Source organism: Phyllosticta citriasiana (genome assembly GCF_038021145.1).
Source record: "Phyllosticta citriasiana strain CBS 120426 chromosome Unknown IWZ02scaffold_6, whole genome shotgun sequence".
NCBI classification, from domain to species: Eukaryota; Fungi; Ascomycota; class Dothideomycetes; order Botryosphaeriales; family Phyllostictaceae; genus Phyllosticta; species Phyllosticta citriasiana.
The window spans coordinates 536,589-563,148 of NW_027117283.1; the positions used below are offsets into that span (position 1 = coordinate 536,589).

A 26,560-nucleotide genomic window follows, 5' to 3' on the forward strand; every position below is an offset into this window, starting at 1 on the left:
AGTCAAGTCAGCAAAAAACTCCACTACCAAGCGACTGACTCCATCCAAAGTGTACACATCTCAGACAGCGAGGCATTATATATAAAAAAAAAAAAAAAAAAAAAAAAAGCCTTGTTGAACCCCCTTTCGTGCTGCAATTAAGTGCTGCTATATTTAGAACATTCCCACTGTGAGCGCGGATTTGACTCGACTCGACTCGACTCAATGGTGAAGATAATGACCACTACGTGTCACTGTCTCTGGCTTCTCATGCTCAGCTGCAGCCTCTTAATGACGACCTCACACTACTGGCTGCGCTTCAACTCATCCGTCTAGCGTACTTGCGGAAACGTTTTACCGTCCATCATCTTCGTCGTCGTCGTCGTCGTCGGCATCAAGTCCGCGATGACGATAGCCAGCGAAAATGGTGATACAATCGGGAAAAGGAAGAGAAAAAAAAAAAAAAAAAAAAAACCAAGCACGAAGGGCTTTAAAGCTTTTTCTCTTTCACCACCAACGCAATCATCGTACGATGACGGCGCAATGGTAGCAGAACAGCGAAAAAGAAAAGACAAAAAAGAGAGCAGATTACACAGTAGTGCCGCCGCGTTAGATCCGCCGCCACACCGCCGCCGTCATCAACCGCTTTAAGGCGTCGAAAATGGGGAAGTGGGTATCCGCAGGCATGCATACGTACAGTACAGACAAGCTCCATCCAGGCGGGCGATGTGATCGTCACGACTAGTGCAAGGCGTACCCTCGGCAGAGTGGGGATGTGGCGCCAAAAGACACAACGATGACGAGCCAGTCGTGGTTGGTTGTTTGGTGAGACTCAGGAAATGGCGGAGTTCGTCAGCCAGCACAAGCAAGGAGAGCGAGCGGTTGGTTGGCCGAAAAGGAGGGAGAAAAGTCAAGGTAATTTTGTTGACGACGGAAAGACGGTCTACTCGCTGACAGCCGGCCACGACGGTGCGCCCCGCGACGTGCTAGAGCAACACGCATGGCTGCGTGCGCACCGCCACCGGGACACTAAGTTGGTCCTGCGCAGGGTCATCACATATGAGCGCGCCGTTGGGTATAGCATGTCGGTCGTCGAGAGAGAGACCGCGGCGGAGAGTGGTAGTAGTCACGCTGTTTGTATGCGCGTAACGACACATGTGCCGTAGTCGCGTCGACGAATCAGATCATCCGCCTTGTACGCCGTGTCTCGGGATAGGTCCCAGGTACCGTGCCGTACCATTCCGGCGCACTGCATGTTGGTTGCGCTCGCCACACACATGTGCCGAACGGCGATGGAGCCGGTGCTGAGAGAGAGAGACAGGCCTCGAGCATCACGTCACATCGCGTTGCGTTGCCCGCACACCGGTCTGAGGCGTTGCTCATGGCCGCGGCCTAGATAGTTGCAGAGGAGTCAGTCATGGCGGTGCCTGAGGGGCAGTGTTTGGGTAATAGTGGTGCAAAGTAAAGGGCGCAAAATGCAGTGCTTGTAGGCAGCCTCGGGTCTTGCGAGGACTCGACATCGATCGAGGCGATGCACGCATCCTGGCCACAGTAATGGGCGGCGATGTTGGGCTTTGTTGCGTCTCCTTCTTGCTTCTCCATCCCCATTGGCGATGCTGCTGATGCCGGCTATCATGGTGAGAGCAATAGTGAGCTGAATGAACAGCGCATCAGTCATCTTATCATGCGTCTCGCATCTTAATTCGTCCTGTCCCTGTCCCCACTAGACGGAGCCCGCCAGCGTAGTGCTCCCACTGCGCCGAATCAAAGCAGAGGCATGCAGAGTCACGGGCAATCGCTGTGGCGGTGTCGCGGCCAAGTCTTCTCCGGGAGGTGTTGGTGTTCCTGCAGCTGGGGAGGGACGACGGACGACTGGACCGACGCCAGCATTGGTTGGGACCTGAGGTGGTGGCCTGAAGTGACGAGGGGACCTGAGTCTGTAATCCCCCCCTTTTGGGTGACGGCATGGGTTGCTCTACTGGTGCCAGCACAAACGGCGGTTGTGGGACTGAGACACTTTATCTGCCACCTCTGTCAGCCGTCGACATCATCGCTGGGTCCAGCTGAACTCGACTTCTCCGAGGTTTCGGCTTGTTTGCCCTTGGGTCTGATGGCTTCCGTCTATCCGTGCTCGCCGTCGGGTTGCCGGAATGGGAGCCAAGGGGTGTATCCAGAGGATACTGTAGTGGATGACTTTCGGATTCCCGCACTGCTGATCTCCTTGCTCGATCTGGAGCTTTCAATTGCGGGTTCAAAGACGCATGACAAGCTAGAAGCAAGCAGACGCCTGTGGGATCGAGATTCAAACAATTTGTTCATCAGTAATGACACAAAAAAGCCCACTTTTGTTGCCAAGTGCCCTTACATCCATCCCAGACCTTATCAATTTTTCCACGACGTCCACCATGCTCTTCTTCAAACTCATAGTTTTGCTTTGACCCCGAGGCCTTCTCCGCCAGCATCTTCAACCACGACGGCAATCCCTTCTCCTTCTGCTTGTAACTCCACCTCTTGACAGTCCTCAATCCCAACGCCGTTTGCAAATTGCACAACTACAAAATCGACGTCGCCCTCGCCCAGCACCACCATCGGCGCATGCCAAGTCCCTGCCCCGTACGTCACTGCCTGGTCTCCTCGCGCGACGAACGCCCGCAGCTGGCTCAAGTCGGGCAGGCCCGGGCCCTTTGGTCGCAATTTCGGGCGCCCTGCCAGTTTCCCTCTTGTCGCGGAAGCCGGGGGCGGCGCCGCTTCATTGGTAAACGGTGATGGCCGCGCGCGAGAGAAGATGTCGCGAAGGGAGCGGCGGCGACGCGGCGGCGGCAGTGGGAACGGAGGCGGGCGCTTCGGATCGGGGCTGCGAGGTCTGGGAAGAGTCGGGGCGACGATGACGAGGTAGTAGGTTTGAGAAGGAGTAGAAGCCGCTTCAGAGCTCTTTGGCGAGAGCCCAAGCGGGATGAAGGTCTGCGAGGTGTACGGGTGTCGCTCGAGGATTGTCGTGTCGAAGAGCTGTTGCTGTCCGCTTGATTTGCTGCTGCTCGATGCCGTCTTCAGCTTCCGCGGCGAGCACACAAACATATTCATGACAGCGGCCCCCGGCTTACGACTCGGCGACATGTGGTAGAAGTTCGTCATGTGCGTGACGTCGAGATACTTGAGAGCCGTGCCCTGGTTGGCTTTGACGGTGTCGAGGTCAGGTCGTTGCGAGCCCAGGCGGACCGGGTTCTCGATGACGGTTCCGAAAGGTTCAAAGGCCGATTGAGTCAATGGCTCAACAGGCACACGACTGGATGGCGCGGGTATGGGCGTAGGCATTTTGGCGTTGCAAAGATGGTGGTCTGGTTGAGGTCGAAGTAGGAGTGGTTGTTAAACAAGGGGTGGGGTCGAAATGGCGGGGCAACTAGGGTATGCTTTGATCTGCAGATAGTATCGAATCCGTTTCAACTTCTTTCCATCGCTGGTCAACCATTTTGAAATTTCATCAACAGCGCAATGATTTCTGTCGAATTGTACTGATATTCTGGCATCTACAGTCTACAGTGATTCCCTTGATGATGGTGAGTAGTGGTTTCAAGATCACCGAATAATTGGCCTCTTCAACAAAATTAAACTGCATTCCATTGCATTAACAGAACTGAAGAAAGGGGCAAGTCTGAATCTCACCTCTGCCTCAAGCTTGCCGTCAGAATCACTACCGAATGAGGATAAAGTCGTCCGACTTCATCACTGGAACGTTTCAACTCCCATCGCGAAAGACTCTTATGTTTTTGACAAGTGCTTGGGCACATTCCTTCACAGGTGTCTGGATATTCGGCGATTGCCATTGTCTACTTCTGGGTTGGAATCAAGCCAAATAGCTTTTCCAAGCTACAAGATCATAGGGCGCGAAAAAAATTTCAACCCTCGTGGGGCTACAAAGTCCTCGAAGCGTCATCATCATTTTGCCTAGTGGGCAGTGATTAATAGTCCAAATCCTCGGATTCGACCTTCTCGCGACTTTTGGATCGTCGATGGAAAGATTCGAACTGCATTGTAACTCGATAACTGGACTGGGGATACTTCCGACTCTACAGCACCTTTTGTCTTGTTCGGACAAACCTTTGCCTTCACGTTCGGCAAGCTAGAAAAGCATGACGAAAAAACCCCATTGATAATATTGTGCAGGCAGCTTTTAATCTCTCCAAAATATCTACCATTGCTCTTGATCACCTTCCCCCTGGCTTCAGGTTTTTGTGTTTCAAAATGGCACAATTCACCGCAATCATGTGCATCCAAGGAGCAATACCGGACTAATTCTCTTGACTGGAGTGCCAGTGCAGAATTCCGCATGGCGTCAAGGAAGACCAAGATTCTACGCAAATGCTCGTGCATTCTTGCGAACTGGACGGCAAACAGGCAATTCTCAGACATCCCACTCGAGGTTGAGCACGGCCAAAGACAGTGACGGGTGAAAGGCGACAAGTCTACAAGGAGCCCTTTCGACTACTTCCATCTGGCACTACTACTCGCGTTGGTGCTCCGATCTTTGATCAAACTTGGAAATTTTCACCGGGCACTGAGTGCACTTGATGAGAGTCTACACTCTCGAAAGCTCACTTAAGTCTGCATCGTCAACGGCTCGTTAAAGCAGCAATTTTTCGGTAATTGCGGATGCATTCAAAGAAATCTAAACACAGACTGATTTTGTGTGAGCTCAGTTGCGGTTCGTGCAAGACGCATGTCTGCCTACAATCGAATGCGTACGGCGGAAGAGGTAAGGTGAGCAACGGGACGCAGTCTCTGCGGGAGAAATCGAAGTTAACGATGAAGCGACGTGACTGACTTGATTGAAGACAGGCAGGGAGAGGGTGTCCGCCGGTGTGAAACCATCCGTATAGCTGAAAACAACTTCTGCTGCTTGTTGCGTCCTTGACTCAGACCACAAAAAAAGCAGAATGATCTAATATGTTCAGCAATGATCCATTAAGTAACACTTTCACTCATCTCTTCCTTAGTGATTTTTGGGGCCGCAGGAGAAATGGCAGTCTACTAAGCCCAGTTTTTATTTTCTTGGGATCCACACGTCTCTACTTCAGAGTTGTTGGTTCGGCCACAGTTCATAAAGAAGGAAGAGTGTCCAGGAGAAAGCCACAAAATCCAGAACTAATTTCCATTCTACTGCACGTCGAAGCGAAGTAGCAAACAGAGCTTCACGCAGGCATAAAGTATCATGCTGTTGCCATGAGTGCTGCAGCCCTACCAGGGGCTGCTTCAAAATCATCCCACAGATTCCTTCTCCAACCACAGCTTCAACGATAACACAAATCGACAAAAACAAAGCGCACCCGCGGACTTGAACGCCGGCATTGGCACTTCCAAATACAGAACAGCAGTCTACCGCTTTCGGTAACCGCGCACTACGGCTTAACATGCAAAAAAAGATCAATCAGACAGTAACACCAAGTGCGAGGATTTCGCACTTGTTGCTCCTGCCACGAAATTTTGGCGGTTATTATGGTATATGTACTAAACTGGGAAGGGGGGCGTCTTTCGGTGAGGTAGTTTGCGACTTTTGGCGTTGCAACCTCTCTTCAAATAACTTGGAAACTTGATCGGGTGGGAACGGGAATCCCGTGGAGCAAGAAGTCTTTGATGAAAGGTAGCTGAGACGGCGCCGGAAGCATGTTTCTCAAAAGATACGTGAGGAACAGTCAAGTGTGTTGATCAGGCGTCTCACATACCGGCAACGCAGCACTCGAGAGGTCATGGATTCAGAAAGACGAAGTTGGGGAAAAGTTAAGAATCTCAGATCAGGCTGACCAAAAGAAATTAGGAAGAGGTACATCACATCAGCATCATCGACAGGATGAATGAATAGGAATGAAGCTGGACGAGATGACAAAACGGTTGAGCTCCAGGTCCTTCAGCGCTTCCAAATATGCCATCTTGACTACGCTCCGCCGACTACCTTTGCTTCAAGGAAGAACAGGAGAGACACATCTCCATCTCGGCCTCCACCATCACAACGCAACCTTAACCCATTGGCAGAAACACCGAACGAAGCATTTCGCCTTCACAGAGAGGCGCAGCTCAACGCCCAGCCAGCCAGCCAGCCAGCCAAACACCACGAGCACAGCACATTTCCACCACGGCAACACCCGCACCACAACACAGACAATACACGCACACAACTCCAGCATCATGTCTCATCGCAACACGCACGACCACCACCTCCTCCCCAAACTCCATCCACCACAGCCCCCCTTTGGCACCGCCCGCCAAGATCGCCACAACGCATCCCGTCTCCTCCCGCTAGCCTAGCTTCCCTCATCCCTCCCTCCCGCGCACCCCACGAATGCTCGCCTTGGCCGTCTCGGCGCTCCGCGCGTCAAATCATTGATTGCACTGCTTGGCGCGCAGGCCGCGCGTGCAACAGAAGGTTTGGCAGCGGAGCGGGGAAGAAGCTAAGCAGGGAGGGACGCGGGGACGGGACGAGCAGCAGCAGCAGTAGCAGCGCGTATGGACCAGGCGCGGCGCCAAGGGAGAGAGGACAAGAAAATAGGGCGAGATAGAGGAGGGATGGGGATGATGGCGGGGAGTTAGCGTGGAGGTGGAGCGGGTATGCCATGCAGATTGTGAGAGAGAGAGTGGCATGATTGAAGCGCGGCGGGAGGAGGGCAAAAGACGTAGTGGAGGCTGTGTCGGTCGCGCCCAGGGCTGGGCGAAAGTGAAAAGGCCAAGGGCGTTGGGCGTGTCAGGACGGTAGGGGGAGGCGTGTCTACCGGGCGATGACAATGATCGGGCGATGGTGCAGTGGCTTCGATGAGTGACAGGCACAGTCGGCGCGAAAAGCGTTGGCGAACGGACGCTCACTAGCTGCACAGGATGTGTCACTGAGGCAGGCCGCTGGCATCAACCCAACATGCCGCAGGAAAGACGAATGAGGTGGTGCGGCGAGCACCAGGGCTAAGCTCTTCGACTCGGCCCGCGCCACGCCCCAGATGGTGCTGCATCGAAAAAGCATATCATGAAGCCGGGATGCAGTATGAGACGGGATGTTTGAGATGTCGCGGGATACAGGTGGCGGTCGCGGTGGTGGGCTTGAGTCGTTCTCAACGGCGCCAACAGTGTCATGGCTAATTGATTGCTTCTCTGGCTGATCCGTAGCATTCGCAAATACGCATAAGTGAGTGAGGAGATACTCGGATTGCGGTTTGAGGTTTCTCGCGTTCGCGTTCGTGGAAGCGGCAGACTTCAAGTCGGGCTGAAGGAAAGCAAGCTCCCATCACACCTCTGGAACTGTTTGCTGCCTTGATCGGTCAGTTCTGCCTGTCGTGTTGACCATTGGTGATAGCGATTTATCGCATTCGCATTCGTTCCATCAGAGAAAGCAATCTCCAGAGTTGCCTCGCATCTCTGCACCACCACCTGTGGTTGTTAAGCTGCTCCTCATTTCCACAATCTATTCAAAGTTTGCCTCGCCCAGCGTCTGGCCCCACGCTCACGCCCCACACTGCGCGCAAAGTCTTGTTCCTGCGTGCGGCGCGCCTCGTCGCGCAAGCTACCTCCTGAGCCCGTCCCCAAGGCTGGCCATCGTCGCGCTAACCTCATCCAAGCATAGCCAACTCGCAACGGCGGAGGGACGTTCGCCGGAAGGTAAGGCGGGGAAAGGGGAGGCCTCGCGGCAAGAATCGTGAATCTGGACCCAGGACGCTGCGAGGTCGTGGCGCGAGCGACAGCCGTGGCAAGGCACACCCACAGCGGTAGATTCATGTGGCCTCTGCTGGACGCCATGTCGTCGGTACATGGTGTCAATCGTGGCCTGGAGGAGCTTTGCGCGCTGTCATGGCGCCGAGTGCTGCGACTCAATGGTGTGGAGAGAGGCGTTGTGGGACAATCAACTGCCGAAAGACCTTGTTGAAAGGCATGCCGGTCCATAATTCTGATATATCTCGGCACTTGATCGATGCCAATGTAGCAGGCGTTCCATGCGCCTTTTTGTGCTCTCCTATCTCGTGATGGTTGCTTGTCTGCCATTGATGCTGCTACGGAGATATCTCGCTCTTTGGCGAGGGCCATCAAACAGGTATCCAACAAAGGCCAGACATCCAACTTGCGCGTTTGATGCCATTGTCCGAAGTTGTGAGGAAAAAGGAAGTGTTTCCCGAGGGCAAAGCTCGCCGTGACTCGGCGATGCGGCAGTTGGTTGGACGACTTTACCGGATCCGAGTGAAAGCCATTCAAGCGGGATATTGGACGACAATCAGTTGGAATCACACCGTTGGGCAGTGACTGACCACACACCTCTCGAGCTCAACAATCTGCTCTGCGGTTCCGTGGTAGGCCTGCAATTGCCGCTACACACTCATGTCTTCTCGAGCACGTACCATGTCACGACTCGGAGCTCGTGCAGTCAAACACCACGGAGGTCCAAGTGGCGCAAACAGTAGTCTAGTCAGGCGCCTAATTGCGCTGCGGTATCTCGTTTGAACGGTTTAGGCGCCGACAACTCCTAGGCATGTGCTTCCGAATCAGATCGGACGTTTGTCTCCTTCGCCTAACACGAAGCCAAAAGAGCTAGGGCTCATCGATGGTGGATCCCGTCTTTACGAGGCGCTTCTGGTCAAAGTCATTGTGCAGGTGTACTGATCGCACAATGACATGCAAAACTGCGCGGGTGAAGCCTGATTGGAGCAGTTAGCGCTGGCTGTTGTGTGCACAATGCATAATTCAGCTAGAAGGAGCAATGAAAGTTCTTTAATCAAATAAACTTCGCGACATGACAGGGAGGCAACCTGCCCAAGGCAGCTACGGTAGTGGTAGCTCTAACGCTCGCCCAAGAGCGACCAGACAGCAATGTGGCAGGGTGATGACTATACCGACACATTTTGCTTACAGGTGTGCTATCCAATCTTGGGCTCGTGTTGAGCAATCCGTGTATGGCTGTTTGGTGAATTAATTGAGAATGTAAGCCCATCAGGTACGAGGCCGACAAGCTGGCTCCCTGTCAGTGCGCAGACAACTCGACTTACTCGTACGAAAACAAGGTTCATGACCTGTCCACTACAAGCAGGAGTTGCAACAGTCAGCGAGGCGGACACAGGGTACCAGCCTCTTGGCCCTTTTAATCAGCGAGCTCCGCGCGTTTGATTGACCCCGGGACAAAGAAGGTTTCTAGGGTGTTTACAACTGACGCGTTGTGAGGTTGTGACAATTTGAAAGGATGCTTGCATAGCGAAAATACCTTGAGAAAACACGGCGCCCATTCGATTTTCTGGTGGGAGGATCGGCACCTGGGAAAATAGAGTTAGGGAGGGACGGTAAAGCCCCTGAAGTGGAGCGCCTGATCTTGTTGGCTCTTAGTTCTCCGGGGTTTGAAAATGCCATGCGTTCGATAGGCGGTGAATTGGTCATGGAAGAGTGTGCAGTCCACTCACTAGGACAGGTGCAATTCAAGGGGCTTAGGAGTCGTCCGCATCAAACGTACTTACGGCGGAACAGAACGTCCTGCATTGAGCGAAGCCATGTTTGTAAGAATGATCCAGATGCAAAGGAAGCAGCAGTAGGCGCAAATGCTGCGAGCTATCGAGACTGTTGAACACAAGACTGAAGACCCGTTCAGCAACGGCGCGCTCCGACAAGAGAGACAAGATGATACGTCGGTCTGGGGCCATGGCTCCTGGCGTTAAGAAGGCCCGACATGATCAACGATGCTCCGCCGATATCAATCGCTGAGAGCTATGGCGTCTTGAAGGCCACAGCGCCAATCATGGTCCGGAAGCGGCACCGGGATGATCAAACTTGAGGTGGATCCTTGCAAATCCTCCTCAACCTCACAATGTGTGTTTGTGTCAGCATTGCAAACTGGATCGCTCTTGGATTGGTAATATTTGGGAAGCTTGTCCTGGCGTCGATAAGAGTTACTGCGCCTGCTTTCAATATGCAGCTGCAATGCAGGCCAAATGATTGACGCATGGCTGGCGTGAATTATTTTGGTAAAACTGACGTCCGCTTTGCTTTGGAGTGCTAAGCGCTCCGAGGCCACCAGTCCGTGCACCCAAGCGTAAACGTCTCAGTTGTGGGTTGTCATTGCCTCACCAGTGGCTGAGCCGTCTCATCAATTGTCGGTCCTCAACGGCTGGTTTTTTCCACTCAGGCTGAACGATGAAGCGGTTTGCTGCCCAGGATTGAGCGCAGTTTGCGTCCCGCTGCGACCTGGTCAAGGAGCGTGGCAGAAATGCTCATCCGGTGAAGCAACATCTTGAGGCTCGGCGTGCAGGCGGAGCGGCACGTTGCCAATTCAAGCTCCAAGGATATAGAGCAAGGACTGGTTTGGAAGCGACGTAAATAGAGAAGGTGAAGCAACGCTTTGGCAGTTTTTGTGGACTGTGATTGGTCGTCTCTTCAGTGGCGCGGATGAATTTCAGGCTTAGCATGAGCTAGTTGCTCGCAAGCACGACTGTTTCTTTATTGCCGAGAATTAAGTAGGGCAGACGTTCGGGCGCGATTAAGGCCAGAGTTCACGCAGTGCGGTGGCCATCTGTCAACCATCAGCCAAGTTACTGTAATTGCAAGCCTTTGCTCTCATCCAACACCTCTCAACTTAGTTTATAGCCTGTCACCCCTAGTCTCGTTGGCGCACGCCTTGTGCACGAGGTGCATCAAGAGATTCGATGGCGACAACCATCTTCAGCCGTTGGCCAAGTTTTGAACAGCGAAGCAACAATGCCACAAATAGCCCGGCTGCATGTTAAGCTTCACGACGCCCAAGTACACGAAGAGTGCCACTCGAGTAGATGCAGCTGTGATGATGCTCAGGGCTTCGAGATTCCACGTGTGGGCAGGAGGAAACTGGTATTGAGTGATGCTCAAGATGGAGGCATCTCGTGAAATGCGGAAACTGCCGGTCTCGCAAATCTAAGAGCAACTGTTACCATTGGCTGTCAGGGCTCCCCTGCCTGCTGAAAGCTTTATCCGCGGTGAAATCCATTTTGGTACTGCTCGTTTGCATTTTTTAGTAGCGAATGCGCCTGCTCTCTGGTGATGACAAGACGGCAATCTTGCTGCGGAGAATGGATGCAACGTCACCGGCAGAGCGAGTCGATGAGGATGGGGTAAAAGTCTACGCCACCCTCAGGGCCATGTTGCGATCGGGAGAATAGCAGCATTAATCATGAGACTCGCCGAGCTCAAGGATTGAGCTTTCGCAAAGGTAGACGGCAGATAGGAGATCCTGGTAACGTATCCAGCGTGTTGGAAATGGTGGAGGCGGCGCGGCGCGTACATTCAAGGGGACAGGTGTCAGGCCTCGTCCACTAGCAGGTCTAGGTCTGTCGGCGAGCAAAGCTATTCGCATGATGGGAGCGGCGACTACAAGGTATCGGCGCATCGCGAGCAGATGGCGATCCACTGAGCATGGCGATGGCGCAGCCGTTGTCTTGAACGGCGAAGGTCGCGATCGTGTGACCTGTGAAGGAACAAGATGTGACGGGATGAACAAAGCAGCTTTGGCACAGCGCAAACCGAAGAAGACGACCATCGAACGACAGCACAGGACGGCAGTGGTGGTAGTTAGTGGTCGACGTGGAGGACGGCGATCGAGTCAAGTTGAGCCGAGTTCGCGAGTCGGTTAGCATGACTCGCGAGCCGCCATTTGGGCCTTCGGTTCATGCAAAGCCGGCTTCGTCATGTGTGCGAACCACAGCCGAGAGGGATCTGCAGTCGGAAACTGATAATGTCATGTGGAAAGGAGGAAAAGGAAAAAAAAAAAAAAAAGAAAAGAAAAGAAAAGAAAAGAAAAGAAAAGAAAAGAAAAGAAAAGAAAAGAAAACACCGATCGAATGCGACCGGCATGTGCTTGAGGGAGCGCTGTCTCTACCGGACACGCCTTCCTCCGGTACCATGGCTATGGCTGTCGTCGAGCTAGAGTCGAAAAATAGAACACCAAAACCTGCTCTCTCACGACGGCTTGCCCTTCAGTAGCTGTCGTGAAGAAGGCTTGCCCTCGCTTCTTCAAACAGGTAGCCCCCCAGCACCAGCAGACTTGAAGCTCGACGCCGGTGTTTGAAAGTCTTCGAGAAGACTTGTCGAAAAAAGGGACACTCCGCCCAAATTGCAGGCCGCTCTTCATTCTGCAACCCCCCCAGCAGGCGGGAAGTGGCAAGTGGCGGTCACAAGGTTTTTCGAGAAGGCTTCGAGAAGATGAGAATAGACTATCGAGACATGGACGTGGTCAGCTACCTTTGATTACGCTTTCAAGGATGCTATTCTCTGGACTGCTGAGGGGATAGTGAACACCAGGGACATGGCCCACCGTTCCAATTCAGCGAACACACTTGGCATTGACCTGCGTTCACGCTCAATGTGGTTGTGAACTTTGTTATTTCTGTGTCGATAGGGTGCATTGTTTGTTCGTGTTGCTGACAAGGGCTCAAATCTGCAGACAGATAAAGAGCAGCAGAAGCTTTGTGCGACACGTCCCCATTCCAGGGCCATCCAATCAAGTTGCCTCTTGCTCAGGAAGCTTTTCTCAAGCAGCCAAAACTCTCTCTTCTAAGCGATCCATGCACGGTACATAAACTTGCTTCCATACTTGTCACCGCGCTTAAGGAGAACCTGGCTCTTCCACTCATCCACATTAGCAGCATTGACGTAGCGACTCGGCTCAACGCAAAACCCTGTGCGTGGACCTCGCGCCGGAATCCCATCCACTTCAGGAACGTTGAGAAAGTTGCCCGTGTAAAGCTGGAAGGCAGGCTCTGTGCTGTGAACTTCCAAACGGACCTTGGACTTTGGCTGGTAGAACGCTGCCAATCTTTGCAGAGGCTGAGCACGCGTGTCCACAGGAACCTTGTCAGCCTCTGGGTTCATGATGAAGCAATGATCAATTTGAGGCTCTTTCTCGCCCAGCAAAAAGGTTTTGCCAGCCGTGACTCCTGGAAAAGATTTGATCTGGCCAGTGGGAATCGTGTTATCATTGACAGGTAAGTGCTTGTCAGTCGACAAGGTCACCTCTGTGCCTGCGATGGAGTGGCCGCTAGGAGCCCCAGACAGATTGAAGTAGCTGCATCAAGTTAGGAAAACGGAGCTCCCTCAAGTGCAAGTGTCAGCCTCACCTGTGGTTGGTGAGGCCAATGACAGTCTCCTGAACGTCGTCAGGACCAATGAGCTCGGCCTCGTACTCGGCTTCAAGGACCGTTTGCTCAACGCCATCGACCTGTTCGTTGTAGGCGCTGTAAATGACCTTGAGCTCTACGGTTCCCGGATAGCCTCCCTCGCCGTCGGGGCTCTGGTACTTGAAGACAACAGCCTCTCTGCCGTCTTTGTTGATGGGCGTAGGACCCTGGAAGTCGCGCTTGCCCCAGCCACCATCGCCTCCATGCAGAGAGTTTGGCCCGTTGTTGGCAGCAAGGGCGTAAGACTTGCCATTGAGGCTGTTGATCTTGGCATCCGATATGCGGTTCGCGACGCGGCCGATGGTCTCACCGAAAAAGGGCTTGTTGTGTTGCTTGTACTGCTCGGCAGTGGCGAAGTTTTGAACGACGTTCAGTCCATCGATGGAGAACTCTTGGATGACGGCGCCGAGGGGCAAAAAAGAGACGTTGGAGGCGGGCTTGCCCATGGCGATGTATGCACTGGAGGCTGCAGGAAGTCGCTGGTAAGCTGCTTTGGTATCAGCAATGCTGGGCGTTAAGCCTTGAAACTTGGGTGAGGACAGAGTTGCAGAGAAGGTTATTCCAAGCAATAGTGGCCGCTCGGACGACGACGAGGGTCATCGTTGTTGCGAAACAGGGCGGGGTTGGGGCGCCCCACTCGTCGTGGTCTGCTAAGCCTCTCTGCCTGTGGTCGCCGACGCCATTTCATCTTGGCGCCGTTCGCTCGACCAACATCACCGACTGCACGTCAATCAACACTGTACAGCGAGTCAGCATCAGCATTGTCATTACCTCATTGGCTGCGATGATGCGCTCGACAAGAAGAGGCCACGAGTCGGCATGATCGTCCAACAGATCGGTCTTTTTTTCCCTCTCACTTCATACCCAAGAATTCAAGTATTTAAGAGACGAGTGGTGTCAAGGGGGTATTCAACATACGTAGATAAGAGTACAAAACGGAGCGAAGGCAACCAGCTCATAAGGTATCAGCGATCGTTGTCCAAGAATTCCCAAACCAGTGCGCGTAGACATCATTCAACCCAGGTCAAAAGTCCGATTCCGGGGACACACCAAACGCCAACCCAAATCCCGCTTGAACGCGCCAATTCTATCCCATTCGATTAGACGCCAAACCTGTTGACAGTGCGCGTGAAGACCAGTATGAAAACCAAACCAAGCAAACACTAAGCAAACTGAGAGGCCCAATTTGTTTGAAGAGCGCTGGGGTTGATGGACCAATGATCCGTCATCTCCACAGCGGGCACAGTGTAGGGGTCGAAGGTATTCTCCATGTACTTGCTCTCCATGTAGCCGTTTTCGAGGACTGAACCAGACATCACACCACCAAGGGTGTCATCCATGACCGGAGGTTCCACGTGGAAGGAAGGTCGCAAGAGCTCCGGAGGAGCTTGTAGACCGCAATGCCTTTCATACATGGGAATGTTTTTCAACGCCGCAGGTACGACGGGATATTGTGTGTGCGCGAGAGTCGACATGGTGGGGGGCGGTGTCTGGAGAGCGTTGCCGGCGGGAAAAGGGTCAAAGTGAGAACGAGGAGGAGTAGGTGGAGTTCCATTCGAAGAAGGAGTTGAAATGTGTCCGTGGTCAGAATCAGAACCGACGGAACCTCGTCTCTTAGATGGAGGAGCAGGGATCGACTCTTCCTCGTCCCGCAACCTCTTCTCCATGCGCCCAAAGTCTTCTTCGAAAGGTTCGTACAAGCCGTTCCCATCCTTTGGCTGAAGGAGATCAAGTCGCTCGAGGATATCGTGGGTGAGTGGGTGACCACCCTGCTGATCGGACAAAGGCATGCCTGGCCATCCCTCGCCAGTCTGGAGTCGCCTGTACAACTCGCGAAGACCAGCCACCAGTTGATTTTGTTGCTGTTCTAACATCTCAACGTAACTGTGACTGGAGTCAGCATCTAAACCTTGGTCTTAAACTCGAAAGTTGCTTACCCCTTTGGGTACACTTTGTCGTGAGACTTCTTGCGCTCTCCAAACACACAAATGGCATTATCGGCCTTGCATCGTCCGCATGGGGAGGATCCATCGCACTAGAACGAAGGTCAGGAAGAGGTCGGGAGCCACAGCAGAGTCGTGACAACATACCTTCGACTTCTTCAAGCGGCACCGATCGCAGGCCTTGCAAACGCGCTTGCGGATGTTGTTCTCAGTTGGAGAATCCATTGATGGAGACCGGTCAGGTGTCAACATGAAGATGCCCGATTGTTGCAGCATAGATCAAGACCACGAGCCCGGATAGAGGTCTGTGGTCAAGTGAAGATTGGGAAGAGAAGCAATATGTAATGTCTCGACGAGGTAAGTTTGTGCAAGTATGACGTGACAGACCAGATGATGTAGTGTGGGGGAAGGGAGCTAAGAGGTGTGATGGTCGATGGAGATGTGAGAAGAGACGGAGGCACTAGGCTGACATATATCCCACAACGGAATGAGTATTGGGCCGGAAAGTTTATGTCTCTGATCGTGCTCAGCTGGCCATTGTAATTATGGATTGTGCTCAGGAAAGCGCAGGGCCGCGCACGTACCGCTAGTACGTCTGTACATCCGCGTCGTTGCGCCCAGGTCCGAGAGAGCGTTTGGATTACACTCTCGGCCGGTCGAGCGATTGCCAGGGGGCACTGTAGGGTTGTTGCTTGACGACTGGGGGTGGTCAAGCCTGATCCATGGCGCCGCAGCAGAGCCAGCAAAAACGGTGTAGACAGGCCCTGACCTGGCCAAAAAGGCTATCCCAAGAAGGCGGACCCCGGGAGCGGGCATGCACAAGTGGCTTCGAGAAGCGTCGTGTCGGCTTTAGGCTGGGTTGTGCATAATTCGGCCCAGGGGCTGGGCAGACAAAAGGCTGCAAAAGAGAGCGCGACGGGTTCGGATTCTGACAAGCTCCGCGTCTGACGAAGGCTCGGACGAAACTTGATGACTGGGTGCCGCTTCTCCCCTCCCCCGTAGCCTGCCTGCCTGTCTGCCCTGGGCCTTCACCTCCGCACTACTCACGGCGACCACTGATGCCCGTCGCACCATTTTCTTCTGTCGACTCGGCGATGCAATGCCTGGCCGCGCCCGAGATCCGGTACCTGATGGTTCAGCAGCCCAGGGCCGGGTGTGGTCTCCTTGCGAGGATCGCGACCACAGACCAGCCGTGCCGCGGTCAGATCTCCCAGAGCCGTGTTGATGTAGTCATGGGGTGATGAGGCTGCCACATGGAGGAGGAGGAGGAGGAGGAGGAGGAGGAGGAGGAGCGACCAGCTCGCGTAGATCCACCTGGTGGCCATTGGAGCTGAGCAATCGAGATGGCTCACTCGCTCAATAATCTGACGTAAAGTGCTGGAAGAGAGGAGACAAACAAGACTGATGGAGGTCGGCTCTGCTGCTGATCGCTGATGGCATCACATCACAGTGACTTGTTGGCCGTTGAGTAGGCAAGCACGCAAGGTAGGTAGCAAGGAAACAAATGTAAGCGGAAAAGTCGTGGCCCCCCTTGGCCAGACTCACCACCACGCTATGTCGCCTACCTAAACTCCGTCTCGACTCGACGCTCAAATTTTTCTTTCTCCTGCGTCCCTCGTGCTTCTTCATCCTGCTCGGCTGCGCTCCATGCCCTACGCACCCTCTCCGCTAGCGTGCGGCATTTTGCGAGCAGACTTTGTTTTGTCGCCATGATGATCTGCACCTTTGCAGCAACACCGCTTAATCATCAGCGAGTTTCGTCCGCCCCGTCGCGTCGAGTCGCGCTGCAGACGCCAGTCAAGTCGGAGACTTCTCGCACCACGCCATAAATTGATACTTAAGCCTCTCAAACGACGATTCAGTGTCTGCTTTGACTATGTTTCTTGGCCAGCCAGACGACTGCGGGCCTGTCCTTTGAAATTCGTCCGCAGCCAAGGCCACACACGCGTTCTATGTATTATTGTCAACAACTTGTCCAAAGTCAACGCTAATCAACCATGCACGCGAATTGCCGAAGACACAGCCAAGCTCGAATGCGTCTAAGCTCGCCACCATCGTCACCGATATCCTCCAAGCAGCTGCATTTGACGGTGACAGTGATGCCTGGCGCGAGCCGCATAGACTTCTCCACATCGGCAGGACCCGATCACGGCTATCAGTCCCGATTGAACTCGTTCGATCCGGTCTCACATCTTCGGGGCGCCGTATTCATTCAGCCGTTTTGGCTTAGTCGTCCGTGCTTGACATTTCAACAACAGCCTGCCATCGTCGACATTCGCAGCTTTGGCGAGCGGGATTGAGCGAAGGTCCGTGTTGCAGTTTGCGAATATAAAGTTCGGGATCGTCAGTCGAACCGAACGATGCTAAGACGCCAGCCTGACTAAGGCTGCTGCTGCATCTCTTGTGTCTGCGGGCCTTTTTGGCAGACCGCGTGGCTGATGCGGCGCAGCTTCATTGCCCAAGACTCAGGAGCACGTCGAAAGGCGCGGCAGCGCAGCGGAGCGGGAACTGTGCGTGCTCCCTCTCCACTCCCTCGCGCGGCCACGTTGCCGAGCCGAAGAACGAAATCAAAACTGCCGGCATCCGTCTTCCGTCCTCTCCCCTTCCTTTTTCTCCACGAAGCTTCACAATTGCGTTGCAAACGATGCTGCCTTGGCTTCGCTTCGCCACTCTCCAGACGCCAATCGCCAGTCGATTCGTATCACAGTGCATTGCCCACTTCAATGCCCGTTGCTCATCTACCCAAATGGCCCAAGTCTTTTGATGGAGCTTGATCCTTCACTTCAGCTTATCCCCGTCCATCCTAAACAACGCCCCGTCAAGCGTGTCTTTCCCACTTCGACAGTGCTGATGTGCCAGCGCCCATAAGCTTGTTGCTGCCAGACAGTAAGCCCTCGTAATCTCTTCCCGGGGTACAATGCTTGACAGCGCCGCATTTTTTGTGCACGTTGACGACGAGCCAATCACACACCGCGTTTGTCGACGTCACGCTGGCATGGTTTGGGCATTCCAACTGGCCAAAAGCATTTCTCAGAGACTTTGATAGCTCACTTGCTGCTTGACTCTTTTCCTGGCGTGTTAAGACCGCGCTAACAATCCACCCGATGCTTACAGGCTCGACCAATCTCCAATCGCGCTCGCCCATGGCCCCAAGCTCATCGTTTACCAAGAGCATGACATTTGTCAATGGCCAGCCTGTTCATCGTCTTCGGAACTTGTCTGGGAAGCATGCCGACCAAATTGCTAATCACCTAGGTCAGTCGACTCTTGAATCGGACTCTTCCAAGGCCGCGAAATCCTTATCCGTCCAGCCTTTGACAGAAGCTTGTGCCCAGAGACAAGAATACGCTAGTGCTATTCCCTGCTCCTTCGACGTTTTACGGAGGGGGTCCAGGAAAAATAAGGTTCAAGCCGCTGCCTGTATCGGGAAAATGGGTGATGATGAGCAGAGCAATACGATGAAAAGATTACATAGATGATCATCTAACTACTTCCAAGCAAACGCTCGCACTGCCATCGCGACGACACGTGGCGTTGGTGGCCATTGACAGGCCGCTCGTCGCCGTTTGTTCCCCGGCACTTAGGTTTGATGGCGAAGGAAACAAGCAAGGACGTGTGCACATGCGCATGGCGCCATCGAGGCGGACGAGCGAGCGGGGGTCAAATCTGACTGCTTATGCATCGACCAAATGATGCACGAGCGTCGGATCGCCAGAGATGGCAATAGCAAAGCCTTGGACTGTGCAAAATCATCGCGCGAATATTCCCCAAAGAGACAAGGCAATTTCTATCAAGCAGTCATCAGGCAACGCAACGCGCAATCCTCAACATTCAAACTCACACAGCCACAACGGTAAGTTCAAACATTTGAAATTCCAAAGGGCCCTTGGCTCGTTCCCTTTTCCAGCAGCTCGGTACCGAACCTAAAGGTCTCCGCCCCCGCCAGAAGAGACGCCGAGTCGGCCAGGAAAAGAATAGACAGAGCTTCCCGGGGATTACCGCATCTTCCCGGACCGGCGACAAGACCACGACCTGTGAGAGCTTCCTGACCGGAACTGTGCTGCACACCACCACCCCCCGCGGTCAACGCTATTCAGGATATGCCCAGTGGTAATTGGCGAGTCTAAGCGGAAACCCTCTCCTCATCGAAATAGCAAGTGCGCGTGAACTGGCTGACAATAACCCTGGCTGGAATGCATCGATGATTATTCTATACACCAGACGGAAGCATCATCGCGTAACCGCACGGCGGTGACGCGCTCTCGCAAACAGACTCGGCTCTCGGCGAGCATGCGGCTAGAAGCCGAGAAAACCGAAAATGCATAGGTTGGTTATTTCAAGGCAGGATGTGTACTGTACCGCAATCCGAAAGCTTCATGACACGGTATCGACTGTTTGCTCCATGTCAAGCCTTGGTCAACAAAGAGGCAGCCTGACCGGCCCGGTTCGGCAACAAGGGCTCCGATTGGCCCTGAGCTCGAGGAGTCCGGGCGGATAGGGCAGGCCTTGCATGCCACTGCCGAAGTCAAGCGTCACCTACTTACTTGCCGCTTTGCACAAACACATGCCCGCCCGCCCGCCCAACGGTGGCCACACAGATAGACTGCGTCTCAGGAAGAAAACAATAGAAGAAGAGAAAAGTCCCCACAAAGATTCCATGCACGGCACCTGCCGCCATGTCCAGGGTCTGGCTGTCTCGTGCGCAGTTCCCCAGTTTTCAAGTACGGGCTAAGCCGCAGGTGGACGCGTCTCCTCTTGTCCACGCGCTCAAACAAACAAGAACGCACGCGCGATCAGGGAATCCGACTGGGAAGTAGGGTCGGGAAGAGGAGACCACGAACAACGAAAAGACAGACCAAAGGATGGGGATTGGCCTCTGGCACACGGGCGGACGGACGGCTTGAGGCTCCGCAGGGAGACGGGATGCACGGGCCCCCCACGGATCAAACGGAGGTTCGCTCCGAGCAGTTAGGAGTTTCTGAGAGTGCGAGCGCCGAGCGACTCTCAATCCTCCTCTTTTCCACTTGCATCATCCATCCGCCATGGCGCGACAAGCTCCAGGAACCTGCGGACCGTACCTTGTGCTCCCTCATCTTCCCCAAAAGTCAGGCTCTCTACGTCACTCCAGTTATGCGCCACCACCAAACCAGACCAGACCAGACCAGACCCAGGCATGCTCGAGGACCGTCCACGTTCTGATGCAGAATCCCGGACAAGGCTATTTTGACTTGTTGGGCGTACCATCCCCATTTATGAGCATCCTTTCCTCATTCGGGCATGGACGCGACCCAGACTCTTTGCTTAGAGCGCCATCGCGATGTATAGTCAAGGTGACTTCTTCCACATCCGTCCGCAGATTTTTGGATACAATTAGATCAAGGAAAAACAAGCTTGTCTTTGGCATCTGCTGACCGTCATGGTCACTGAGATTCAGAACATGCTTGATGGCCACCAGCATCGGCCACTCCGCTCCGTCGGGCGAGGGGAAAGAAACAACCCGGAGTGGCATGTGGGCTGACCACGGCAAGGACAGAGATTTGACGGCTACCATGTTGACCACGTCCGCACTCAATGTCGTCATACATCACCAGTGCTTCCATGTCTATGATGGTATTGGAAAACCCTGACTTCCCTGGCGAAAGAAAACATGCTGCCCCCAGACGGCCTGCGGTGGCTGGTGATGAGAACAGACCTCATTGTGCATTCGCCCTGCAGCGAGCTAGCGGCGGCAGCCAGTGGCAACGGGAGCGGATCAAGCGTGCTGCGGACACTACACAAGACCGCAGCGGGCAGCCTGACAGGGCGTCAGCACCGGCCGACGACGGACTGCGGACGTTCCTGGCTCCTTTCGAGCTCTGCCACTTATGTCACGGGCTACGGGAAACCGTCTGCAGTGTACAGGTGGACGACAGACGGAAACCGAACGTCGATCGTGTCACAGCTATTAAGAGCAACGCTGCCGGTCTTGCTTCTTGACTTCCACTACTTTTCCCTTGGGGTAACCCCAACCAAGGTATTGACTTTGTTCACGCTCCTTGTTTGCTGATCAACGTGGGTTTCCGGCCGTATAAGACTCAGTTCGCTGCTGGTCAACCACGTTTAGATGCACACTCTGGGTCCCGGACAAGCCTGATGATCTGACTCCTGGCCGCGGAGGGCCGCTGAGCCTAACCCTAAGTTTAATCACCTCGCGCGCTCGCCCAATCCCGTGTCGGATTTGCTTTCGGGAACTTGGTGACGCCGCGCTTCGGACGCCGGGCGGCGGTAGCCACGGACCACGCAACCAAACTCCAGATTGTATTGAAAATTCCGCCAGACTGGATTCCAGCGGTTGAGCCCCCCAGCCGGTTTGCCAACATAATCTAAACCTTGGTCGCGACGGGCGAGAAAGGACGGATTACTCACTGCCTCGCCCCGTCGCGCTCGCGCCCTGCTCGACACGAACAAACCGATTCCCACCGTTTGTTTCCTTGCAGACCATTTGCTGCTAGTCACTGATTTTTCTCTGCCACGCGGCAGATTTGCGCCCTTTTTCGTTCGCGAGCGCACATCTCGATGACTCGACTGTCGCACACCCAACCGCGGCAATTCGGTTTCGGCTTCGGCCTCGGCCACGGTGCCGGCAAACCGAAGACTTCCTAATGGTGGGCCAACCCATCTGAGCGCCCGCTGTAAGTTGAGATTTGTCATTGCAGGTGCGGCGCGCTATTGTTTACTACTTTGCGATTAGCACGGCCTTTCTTTTTTTTTCGCTTCCTATGAATCGCACGACTTGCAGACAAGCGCATAGCGCGATAGCGTGGTCTTGATCTGCATTTACGGACGTACGCTCTGCGTCGATGAGACATGTTTTGCTCCGCCGGGGATGGAACGGCAGCTACGCGTGTATCTGGGTTTGTTTTGGCAATCCTTCTATTCGTCTGGAAATACTCTCGATTGCATAATTATTCAATACATTTGTATGCTCCTTCTCTTCTCGCCAGGATCACTACGAAATAAAGCAACAACGCTCGAGAGAACAATGGTTGAGTGGGTCTGGCAATTTCCTAGTTTCCATTCCATACCAGAGATGCTCTTGACGGTGCGTTTGATTCTGAACTCACATGTGGTATGCGTTCATCGACGCGGGAGCAACTGAAACTTGTCCAACTCCGTGGTCAAAATCTCTTCCACGAATCAATTTTCCATGTCTGCGAGGCTGACAGCATGGAGCAGTCCACCTATACGATTGAATCGGCCGTCCACATTCAGGCCAATCAAACCAAGCCGTCTGATGACTCAAGACCTCGCTCTCTCCCCCTCCAAATCTCCTAATCCACGAGCATCAGTCTCCATCAAATGACTGCAACTCTGTATCGTCTGCACTTGACCTTTTTTCTTCATCTGATTCAATAACATCTTCGATCAGGATCTAAACTCTTCGCACATTCTATCAAGCGCCACGTCTTTATCGCAAGCAAGCATCTATCCACTTCGTTTCCCCACCTTTGCAGCAAATCCTGACTTCACCTGGAACCCAACAAAGTACGACATCACTGTCCCATAGTATTCCCAAACCCCAGTCTCAAACCCCATCAGGCGTTTGCGCCGTCGCTACTAATTAAACCCCGCCCCCCCCCCCCTCCCCCGACCTGCATTCGCTCTTGTCCTCTGCCACTGGCCTAATCAACATGCCCATTACCCTAATATCTCCTCCCCTCTTTAACTCCAATTCGCACCACGCGCGCCATTCACCCTCAACCCTTCGTTCATACAAACAACTTCACATCGGCCCCCTTTTGCCCTCCTGATTACTCATCCCACCCCGTCCAATCCCTTTTCTCTCGGCAATCTGCCGACGGAAAAAGCTTATCCAAACCCCTCCCCCGCCCTCCTGCTCATCGGCGTCGCTGTCACCGTTGCCGTACTGTATCCGTTTCTTGAGGTCTTTTTCTCTAGTGCTGTGGCTTGTTGTTCGTCGCGTTCACCGACGGATGACGGGGAGGAGTGGAGGAGAGGTGATGAGTAATCTCGGCCCTGTGTACTTTCTCGGCTCGGTGTGCTTGATCAGTTGCTTCGAAGCCATTTGATTAGTAGAGAGTAGAGGCACCTGGACAGCAGCTTCTGGAGTGTTGTGCGCGACGGCTGCGTCTAAGGGTAAGTTCTGTTTGTATTACAGCCCTAGATATCCTGTGAACAATACAGTCGAATTCGTTGAATCGTCGACCGCTCCTGAGGACTTGGAAAGGCGGGCACTGTCCTCAAGAGAAAATCGAAGGACGGCACCGGGAGCGACGTCCCAGCCATCTGCACACACACGCAACATAGTCAGCTGTTTGCCTGGATTCCAAGTCGTCCCGTTTACTATGCCGCGCTCTTCTTTTCATAGTCCTCAGGCTGTCGACCCATTCCTATCTACTCATTTGGATGACCGCCTTCCGAAATCTGTACCGGGAATGTGCAAATGCCAGAATCTGTGCAACTGCAACTGCGACAACAAGAAAAAGAGGCTAAAAACGGTAGGTTTCATTCCACTGACCCAAAACCAAACAGTGGACATGGGCCCATGGAGAAGAAAAATGCAACTGAACGGCCTGCAATCACTCAGCCTGTTATCGTGCGCATGCGTGGTATGTATGAGGATGATGCTGTGTCGATTCTTTGTCGCTAGTGCCGAACCCTTGTGCTATTCCTCTACCCTCACCTTTCGGCTGCTGCGGCATTTTGCCGCATCTCCGCCTCGAGCTCTGTTGCAAGTCGCGCAACTTTGGCCTCGCGCTCCTCGACCTCAGAGGCAGCATGCTTTTCCGCGCCCACGCCGTTCCGCGATGGGGTGCCGCCGTTGCGAGGGGAAGAAGACGTCCGGGGAGGTAGACCCATGCGCGAGCGCCACCGCTCGATCCATTTCTCGCGCATCGTTTCGTACAGCAGCGCGAACTGCGACTCGCCCTGCACCATCATCATGCGCTGGGTGCGCAGCGCCTCGACAGTCTCTTCGATGGGGTCTTTACCGTCCGGTACTTCGTCCAGAGAGCCCTCGGCCAGCTCTGACAGGAGGTGATCCAGAGCGATGAATGTCCCGCTCCGGCCTACTCCCGCGCTACAATGGACTATGCGGGGGTTGCCAGGATTAGATGAGTTCTTGGTCAAAGACAGAGGAATGAGGTTCAGCAGAGCCTCCTTGTCGGCACCTTCGGGAACGGAAAAGTCTGGCCATGCTTCGAAGAGGAGGTGCCAAACGGTCTTGGACACGCCAGTTTTGCGATCTTTCATCTCAAGCTCGCGGATCTTGGACCGAGTGTGCTCGTCTTCGGTGAGAGAAATTAGAGTGATCTCCCAAGCAATGCTGTCGCCAAACTCATCGTTCTCATTCACCACCATCTTTGGCGATTCCATGTCCTGCGGGTAGTATCTGAAGCATTTTTCCCGGCCAGATTCATGTGTTTGTGTCAGCATCACAACGACCGCTGGCGATGCACATTCGTGCCAAATCATCCGCCACATGTGGCTATGGGTGTTGTCTCTCGGTCCCTTACCACTCACTTGTCAGTAGACTGGAGTGTAAAACTCTCAGGGTTTACCCACTTGAGTCGCAATGAAGTTTTTGGAGTTGCCGGTCGTGGAACTCCTCAGTACAATTGGAGAGGCATTGATATAACCATCTTGTCCCTGCGGCACCCGTAGCTTGACACAGTTGTTGACAAAAGGATCGACATTGAGGTAGCGATTGCGCTGTGATGGCACGTCTCCGCTGACGCGCACCCACTGCGCAAAAGTACCATTATTGGGAGTGGTGCCGATATGCGCCAGACGGTTCCGCTGCTGCCATTCGAGCTCCACGAATTTCTGATGTATCTCTGCGCACCCAAAAGTCAGCCTCAGTGTCCGGTAGCACCATGCCCTCCTTTCTACAAAAGAGGATCCAAGACAACCTGCCTGTTTTTGAATGGGAGAGGAACGAAGGGATTGGCGCTTGGTCGGTAGCGGTCTCTTGTGAATTGGTTCGTGAAGCACCTTTGGCAGAACCTGGCAAAGAACCGTCTATGGAGAGCGAAGACACGGCGGCGGAGGAGGGTATGCTTTCATGAGAGCGTGATCTCTTCGAAGACGTCAGGGATGCTGGAACTTGGAGCGGCGGCGGAGTGGTCATATCGTCTTTATTCACGGCTATGAAGCTACGGCGTTTGCTTGCGGCTTTGCGCCGAAGCTCGCGGAAGCGATGCACGTTGACGGCGGCTCGAAGTGAGGCAGCGGGCTGAGGGCGAAAGACAGGGCGGAACGAGCTTTGGCGACAGCAATGAATACAAGTGATGAGCAACGAAGGCGCGCGGACGTCGGGCTAACGGCTCGAGATCAGAATCGCGACAGGATTGCTCGAGGATTAAGAGGCGCAACAGAGGCGTCAAATGGCAGACAGACAGACAGACTGAAGGTGGGTTATGGATGGTGGAGGGGCGCAAAGGCAGCGAGCGCAGTAGGTCGTGGGCGGGTCCAAGGCGATCAAGGATAGTCGATAGAAGGCAATATGTCCGTCTGCCCCAGTCCGACGCACGCCCGGCTTGTGCTTGGTAGGTGGTAGGTGAGCGAGGTGGGAAAGTCCAATCTGGAGTTGACGACCTGGACGTCTTCGGCGAGACTCGAATACTCGAATGACGCCCGGTCCTCCACTCCGGCCGCCACCCCTCCCGCGCCAACTGCACTCCTCCATCCCACGAAAACTCCCAAGATGCGTTGGGCCTGGTGGTATTTTGAGGTACGTTTGCAGCGCTCAGCCTATCTTACCAAAACTGACCATGGCCTTTCGTAGTACTGGGCGACTTCTCGCGTGAGCCCCGCCTGTGCCTCTTGCGATCCGTCCGACTGATCATTTGTGCACAGCTCCTCCGGAGTGCTGCATTCCACCGCTGGGTGCACAAGGTCTACCGCGCCGTCTATCGCTTGAAGGACGGGCCCTCGGTCGAGGAGCTTGGAGGCACCAAGATCGATCGTACGCTGCCGAAACCGCCTTTGCAACTGCGACCTATGTCTGACAGAGCACAATCCCAGGCCCATCGCCTCTCAAACAATTCTTCAAACACTTCGCCGCCGAAATCAGAGCGCAGCTGAGGAACCAAACTTCCAAGAAGTAACGTCCGGGCGTCGACAAACCATCAGGATCTACACGGAATATACTGGATACGGCGTTGGATTGATACCTACACTCATCACGGGCTGTTTATTATTTGCTTGGTCTTTGCAATCTACAATCTCAAAACATTGTTGTCGGAGTCATCGTTTGCGGTTTCTTGGAGCCACTCAAAAGGAGCCACTCAAAATTGGTCCTCGACTGTGGCTGTCTCGTAGAGTCCGCGAGCCCGTCAAATGCGTCGATAGACGCCACTCGGAATGCTGTTTTGTTGAGCAATTACAACAAACATGTCGCAGTCTGTATATTCCCGAGATTCTCTGCGCTCTCGCTATCAGCATTGCGGCCTGTTGAAAGGGGCTCTTGAAACACCATGGCCCCGA

General features: G+C 53.9%; 6 protein-coding genes across 6 annotated transcripts; 2 read left to right on the top strand and 4 right to left on the bottom strand.

Annotated features, from left to right (window-relative positions):
* Positions 1–2,040: 2,040 nt before the first annotated feature.
* IWZ02DRAFT_450292 (ureidoglycolate hydrolase) lies at positions 2,041–3,434 on the bottom strand. Its single transcript, XM_066767458.1, has one exon. It carries the CDS (start codon positions 3,289–3,291, stop codon positions 2,401–2,403), a length of 891 nt encoding a protein of 296 aa, XP_066622917.1. The 5' UTR covers positions 3,292–3,434; the 3' UTR covers positions 2,041–2,400.
* A 2,082-nt stretch (positions 3,435–5,516) lies between these two features.
* On the top strand, positions 5,517–6,630 carry IWZ02DRAFT_251424 (uncharacterized protein). The gene has a single exon (XM_066763195.1). It carries the CDS (start codon positions 5,826–5,828, stop codon positions 6,525–6,527), a length of 702 nt encoding a protein of 233 aa, XP_066622918.1. The 5' UTR covers positions 5,517–5,825; the 3' UTR covers positions 6,528–6,630.
* Positions 6,631–12,077: 5,447 nt separating this feature from the next.
* Positions 12,078–13,997, bottom strand: IWZ02DRAFT_450298 (galactose mutarotase-like domain-containing protein). The gene is made up of 2 exons (XM_066767459.1): positions 13,071–13,997; positions 12,078–13,018 (listed from the first exon to the last, which is right to left on the bottom strand). The coding sequence occupies exons 1-2, from the start codon at positions 13,574–13,576 to the stop codon at positions 12,508–12,510; spliced, it is 1,017 nt and encodes a 338-aa protein (XP_066622919.1). The 5' UTR covers positions 13,577–13,997; the 3' UTR covers positions 12,078–12,507.
* Positions 13,998–14,293: 296 nt separating this feature from the next.
* On the bottom strand, positions 14,294–15,298 carry IWZ02DRAFT_490143 (C6 transcription factor-like protein; the record flags this gene model as incomplete). The annotated part of the gene is made up of 3 exons (XM_066769638.1): positions 14,294–15,014; positions 15,068–15,165; positions 15,221–15,298. The coding sequence occupies 3 exons, from the start codon at positions 15,296–15,298 to the stop codon at positions 14,294–14,296; spliced, it is 897 nt and encodes a 298-aa protein (XP_066622920.1).
* An 8,440-nt stretch (positions 15,299–23,738) lies between these two features.
* Positions 23,739–25,202, bottom strand: IWZ02DRAFT_469341 (phosphotyrosine-specific protein phosphatase; the record flags this gene model as incomplete). Its single annotated transcript, XM_066768709.1, has 4 exons — positions 23,739–23,799; positions 23,946–24,594; positions 24,679–24,909; positions 25,067–25,202. 4 exons carry the CDS (start codon positions 25,200–25,202, stop codon positions 23,739–23,741), a joined length of 1,077 nt encoding a protein of 358 aa, XP_066622921.1.
* A 576-nt stretch (positions 25,203–25,778) lies between these two features.
* On the top strand, positions 25,779–26,181 carry IWZ02DRAFT_490145 (uncharacterized protein; the record flags this gene model as incomplete). The annotated part of the gene is made up of 4 exons (XM_066769639.1): positions 25,779–25,805; positions 25,860–25,877; positions 25,931–26,039; positions 26,099–26,181. The coding sequence occupies 4 exons, from the start codon at positions 25,779–25,781 to the stop codon at positions 26,179–26,181; spliced, it is 237 nt and encodes a 78-aa protein (XP_066622922.1).
* Between the last annotated feature and the right edge of the window lie 379 nt (positions 26,182–26,560).